Source organism: Capsicum annuum, chromosome 1, assembly GCF_002878395.1.
Source record: "Capsicum annuum cultivar UCD-10X-F1 chromosome 1, UCD10Xv1.1, whole genome shotgun sequence".
NCBI classification, from domain to species: Eukaryota; Viridiplantae; Streptophyta; class Magnoliopsida; order Solanales; family Solanaceae; genus Capsicum; species Capsicum annuum.
Window position 1 is genome coordinate 18,925,588 of NC_061111.1, and position 6,352 is coordinate 18,931,939.

Genomic DNA, 6,352 nt, shown 5'->3' on the forward strand with positions numbered 1-6,352 from the left:
CACCCAATTTATGTCAAGCGGCGACTCTGAGTTTTGAAATATAATGAATTCTTTTCGAAACAAATTTTCATTTTTTGTCACTTTAATAAAAACCCTTTCAAACTTAAAATATAATTCTTTTGGAGTACGAAAAAGGGATGTGGCAACTTGTAATTAACAATCAAATAAGTCTGTTTGGCATAATTTTCACTTTATTTAATCTGACCCATAGACCCATATTCTTATTTCTATTTTTTGTATATATTGAATCATTTGTACACTTTCAGAACAATGAGTAAGAAATAGAAAATATCTTTTCCCATTTTCTCTCTAGAAGGCTCTCACTGTTCTACTGTTAACTGACTCATTTTCTCAACACGGTATCAGAACCGGGGCAAATTTGACCGAGTTATTAAGTTTCTCTTGGATTTTTTTTTCTCCTTCCAGCGATTTAACAACCGTGTTTGGTGTGAGCACTATTTTTTTGGTGATTTAGGTGATATCGATGGTTGTTCGGCGACTGCGATAGCTACTTTTTCGATGTTTTTCAACCATTTACGGTGATATTTTCCCAATCTCTCTGTTTTGCTAGTGTTGTTTAGCTATTGTTTGTTATTTCCATGGATTCGACTTCTACTACTACAAGTACTGCTACTACTATTCTGTATCCCTCTTCCCCACTGTATCTCATTCCCTCTGACTCTCCGGGAACTGTTTTGGTTAATACGACTTCTAATTGTACAAGTTATGGGAGTTGGAGGAGAGGAATGATGTTAGGATTATCTTATAAGAACAAGTTAGGGCTGATAAATGATAGTATACCCAAATCCGAACCTACTTCTCCAACTTTTGAGCCTTGGAATCGGTGTAATAATATGGTAGTTGTTTGGATCCTAAATAGCCTAGATAAGGAAATTAGGGAAATAGTGATGTACACTGAATCTGCTGAAAAGCTCTGGAAGGATATAGAATGGAGATTTGGACAAGCTAATGGTTTGAAATTTTTCCAAATTCGGAAAGATATTTCTTCCATTACCCAGGGTGACTCTAATGTTGCCTCATACTTCAATCGAATTAAGAAACTTTGGGATGAGTTGTGTTGTTCTATTTTATATCCTGAGTGTGAATGTGGTTGTAAAGAGGCCTTTCAGAAAATTGAGGAAGAACAGAGGGTTCACCAGTTCCTGAGTTGCCTGAACGATTCTTACCCTATCATTAGGAGGATATCCTCCTAATGAAGCCCTTACCTGACGTGGGCAGTGTGTATTCCATGCTCATAAATGATGAAAGTCAGAATTGTTTCAATAGAACTTAGGCTTAATATGATTTTCTAGTATTTTAACTAATAAAAAATATTTATAGGAAAACATTTTTCACAAAAAGAAAAAACGAAAATGACTTCTCTCACTTTTGAGGGAAAAATTAATTTCATATTGTTGCTTTGAACTTTCTTAACCAAACGCTTAGATATTAATTCGTATAATTGATCTTTAGTAATTCCTATAGTCTTAAATAGTTGTAATCGTTTTTTGTTTGTATTTCTCTGAAGAAAAATATTAACTGCATGTTAAATTGAATAAATTATCATTACTTATCAATCTTCTACATGCTAAATTAAGTTATTCTTACTTATCAATCTTCTCTGTTTAATACTTTTCGTTATTTGTACTATATTGATATTTATTCATATTTATAATTAAGGGCCCAATTGACCATGTAAGATGAAATCATGATATCATATCATGATTTGAAATCAAAAGATGAAGTTGAAGTTTTGTTTGGACAAATAATTTTAACTTTTTATGTTGTATGTTTTCTCATAAATATAAAAAATTCGTAAGTTGTGAAAATTATCAAAAATACCCAAATATTTTATAAAATCTTACCAAATAAGCAAAAAATGTCTCTATAAAAGTATAATACACTATACAAAGCTATTCTAAGAAAATACAACATTTATTTATCAAAATTTAGCTCGATAAAAAAGTAAAAATTGAATACAAGTTGCGGTGTACTACTCTTTAATATAATCCCCCCACATAGTACGGAAATCTCCTCACGTTGTCACATTGAGTTTGTATTTCTGGATCAAATAATTGCGAGAAGACGAACCAACATTGTTAATTTGAGTTGTTTGTTGGTCAAAAATAATAAATTTGGTAAATAATAAATTGCAAAGTAGAAGTTGATTTGGAATAAAAATAAATTTTATATTGGTAACAATAGTGGTTATGTGAGATATAAATAATTTAATTATATGAACTTTAAATTTTATTTACATATGCCATAAATGGTTGATAGATATGAATGGCAATTTGTTTTAACAAAATAGAAACTTGTAGATCAAGTTTTATAGTTGATAAATCTCAAATTATGATATAAATCTCAAATCAAGTGTTTGGAGAATGAGCATTAAATCACATGTCCAAACGCCTACTTAGGGTAAAGGTGAAAAAATAAATATTTATGCTTTGATTTTATAAAATGATAAATATTAAAAAAAATAATTTTACTAAGAATGATAACTAATTAGAAATGAAAGAAATATTACTCTAACCAAATACGACAAACAATTACAAGAAAATTACTCGTTAGAAAATATGTCATTTTCTGGACTCGAAAGATAACTTCCGTTGTTCTGAACATACCCTAAAACATCGACGTAGCATATGACAAATTTTAAATTGTCTTTATCTCAAGTTGGGATAATTATGCCAATATAAAAATGTTCAAATATGAAATTGTAATATACTTTTATGATGAAAATTTGTGAAAGGTGCTAGTGAAACTTTGGGAGAAATTTTTTTTTTTCAAAGATTGTAAAAAATGGATCTTGAACCCAACTCATCCTCAAAAGCTAGCTCATAAGGGGAGGATTGCTCAAGTCCATATAAGGAAACCAATTACCTATCTCTTTTTCGATGTGGATACCTAACACTCCCCCGCACGCCCAAGCCTGGTTAATTGGAGTGTGGACAATATAATATAGGGTTCAACATAGGTGAACAAAGATTTGGGATGAGCCTGACTCTGATATCGTGCAAATAATGAATTTTAGACTTAACTCAACCTCAAAAGTTAGCTCATAAGGGGAGGATTGCGCAAGTCCATATAAGGAGACTAATTACCCATCCCTTTTCCGATGTGGGATACTTCAAAGGTTTATTTGTGAGGAATAAAAAAATAAATATTGAGATGTGTTATTTTTTCACTCTGTTTTATGATATTTAATGCTTATATCACATTTTTTTTAAAGGTGTAATTTTTTTCTCGACACTGTTTTATGATATTTAATACTTATATCACATCTTTTTAAAGGTACGATTTTTTTTTCGACACTACCTGAATATAATGCATTAGCACTTTTGATAACTATTTGGACATCTAATTTCATTTCATAATTATGTGATTTTAAATTTTGAGATCAAATTTGCACTTAAATTCTAAATTCTAAAAAAAAATTATACTTAGAATTCTGAGTCATAATTACAATTTTTGTAAATATAAAATTTAATTCATAAATTATTATTTTGTAAAATAAATTATTAATTTAAATTTCAAAAAAAAAAGTCTTATGTTCGATCTGAAGAGATTGTATATATTATGTTGAAAGAATGATACTTCCTCTATTTCAAGGAAATTGCATATACCATGTTGAAAGAATTATATTTCCTCTGATTTAAAATAGTTAGTCGTTGTTGATGTGACACTCCCCTTAAGAAAATATTTATGAGAGGTTTTTTCTGACAAATTAGTCTTATTAATTATACTTTAGAAATATAAATTTGATATATACACTTTGCATAGTAATTTAATGGTAGAGATAATATTGAAAGAATATAATAAAATTGTCTTAATTTTATAAAGGAGTCAATTAAATTGAAGCAAATATTTTAAGAAAGAGGATCAACTATTTTGAAATGGAGAGTATTAAGGAAATAGTCCCTCCATTAATCTTTAGTTGTCCACTTTTCTATTTCGAGATGTCAAATAATACTTGTCTGATTTATAAAAATAATAAATAATTTATCTATTTTTACCTATTTTATCCTTGATATTAAATACAATACATTATTCATTGCATTTTTCAAAGAAAAATATTTTTTATATTCAAAAGGTAATATAGTAAAATCACCTTTTTATTTATTGTTTGTCAAAATATATGTCAAGTCATAAACGATCAAGCATTTATGGACGGAGAAAATGCTAATTACTATTATTATTGACTTGTTGATCTTTATAAATTATGTTTACTTAAATATTTGCAATTTTGAACAATTATTTATAAAAATAAATATGGAGATATATTCATATTTTGTACAGAAAGATTCATAAGTTGATAGATATTAATAAATATATAACCATAGTTATCAATTTATTTATGAATTTTTATTTATTTGATAAGATTGTATAAGAGTTTAGGAAACGTTAAAAAATTTCTCAGCTTATGAATTTTATGTTTGTTAGAAAAAATATAAATTAAAAAATTTAAATTATAATATCTAAACAAAACTTTAACTTTATCTAAAATAATTTTATATCATAATTTGAAATTATAATTTTTTTATAGGGACAATAAAAGAGGGAACCATTATTGCATAATTGTCGTGGAACCGAATTTAGAGGGAAAGAAAGAAAGTTGAGACTTGAGAGCATTAATTGATTTGTACAGAGAATCCAAGGGAATATGCAATTTTTTTGACTGGGCTGGAGATTCCATTTGTACTTTTCTTTGTCCTCACTGATATTTATTCTACACTACTCATTCATTTTCTTAAAAATAAATATTTAAATTTTTATTTATTCATGTTAATAAAAATAAATATTTAATAATTTAATTTAAAAAATTAATAAATAATTTATATATTTGACACATCTTATGCTTGCTATTAAATATATTATTTTCTTTGTAAAAGGACCTAGAATGTCTTTTCACTTTTCCTACCTAAATGATGACCATAAGAGTCGAGTTGTGTTTTGACAAATAGTTATTGATAGTTCAGTTAGAAAACTTGCACACCTAGTATTTAGATATGAAATTTAAAAATTGAGATACTTTAGGTGTGCTTTTAACCATTCACAAAAATTCAAAAATTTAGAACCTCTCGTTGCAAGTAAACTTTGGCTTGAAGATAAGCGGTGCCTCAACAATCAACACTGTCGTGTTCTGATAGCTCCAAAACTGCATCCTGAAAAGAATAAAAAAAATATAGTGTTATATCGAATTGAAAAATATAGTAATCACTCTGTTTCAATTTATGTGGCACGGTTGAGTTTCTAAGGAAAATTGAAAAATATACTAAAAAGATACTTTTAAGGAAAAAATATTTGTGTATTTGACATTTTGACTAATCAATTGAAAAACACTTGAAGTAACGAATAATGTTTAACCAAACTTTAAAGGGAAAAGACATGATTAGCTTCCTAAACTTATAACAAAAATTTACTTTAACCTTTAAACTTAATCTGTAATTATTTATCCTTATGAACTTTAAAGTGTCTTAGTTTGCTCTCTTAATGATTGGCGTGGCAAAAAAAAAAAATCAAAATGCATTTTTATAAAAAAAAGTATAAAAAAATTAATGAAGCCCACTTTAAAATTTTCAACCATTATTTTTCTTTTCCTTCTTCCTCACACCCTACCACCCCATGTCTTCTTCTTCCTCACATCCCACCACCCCATGTATTTTTCTTCCTCTATTTTTTTTCTCCTATTCACCAAAAATCTTCAATCAAAGACACAATCATAGGAAGAATAAAATACACAAATTGTACAACAAATAAACTTTCCTATATAGATCAAGAATCAACAAATTAATTTCATTTTCGCACATAAAAATCGAAACAAAAAAATTAAACTTATTAATTAGCCACGTAATTACTTCCAAATAAAAAATACTTTTTATATGAATTTTTTTAATGAAAAATTTAACTTAAGAAAAATTCAAGAACTGTAAAAATAACAATAGCAAATTTTAATTATTAATTTAACATAAAAAAAAAGAAATAAATGGAGTATAGGAGGAAGAAGAATATAAAGAAGCTTGGGGGAGGGGGTGGGGAGGGAGGGGACTTTTATATATATATATATATATATATATATATATATATATATATATATATGAAACAGTAGGAAAGAGGGAGTACTGAGTAGGTTTTACAAACTGATATACTAAAAAATCAATCATTATTCACTGAAATATATCCTCGTTTATTATCTTTTATCTTTGTGAAATATAATATTATTTTATTGAAATATACCACTATTTTTATTGAAATATACCACTGTTTTGGTATCAGAGCGAGAAGGTTTTGGGAACATTACTTACTAACTCGCAAAAGTTTATAAACTTTATATGAAAAGACATAGATC

At 27.4% G+C, this 6,352-nt stretch overlaps 1 protein-coding gene across 1 annotated transcript; it reads left to right on the forward strand.

Annotated features, from left to right (window-relative positions):
* Window positions 1–257: 257 nt before the first annotated feature.
* On the forward strand, window positions 258–1,203 carry LOC124886449 (the record flags this gene model as incomplete). The annotated part of the gene is given in 1 exon segment (XM_047394807.1): window positions 258–1,203. A coding segment is annotated over 1 exon segment (604 nt), but the record flags the coding sequence as incomplete, so codon positions are not given.
* Between the last annotated feature and the right edge of the window lie 5,149 nt (window positions 1,204–6,352).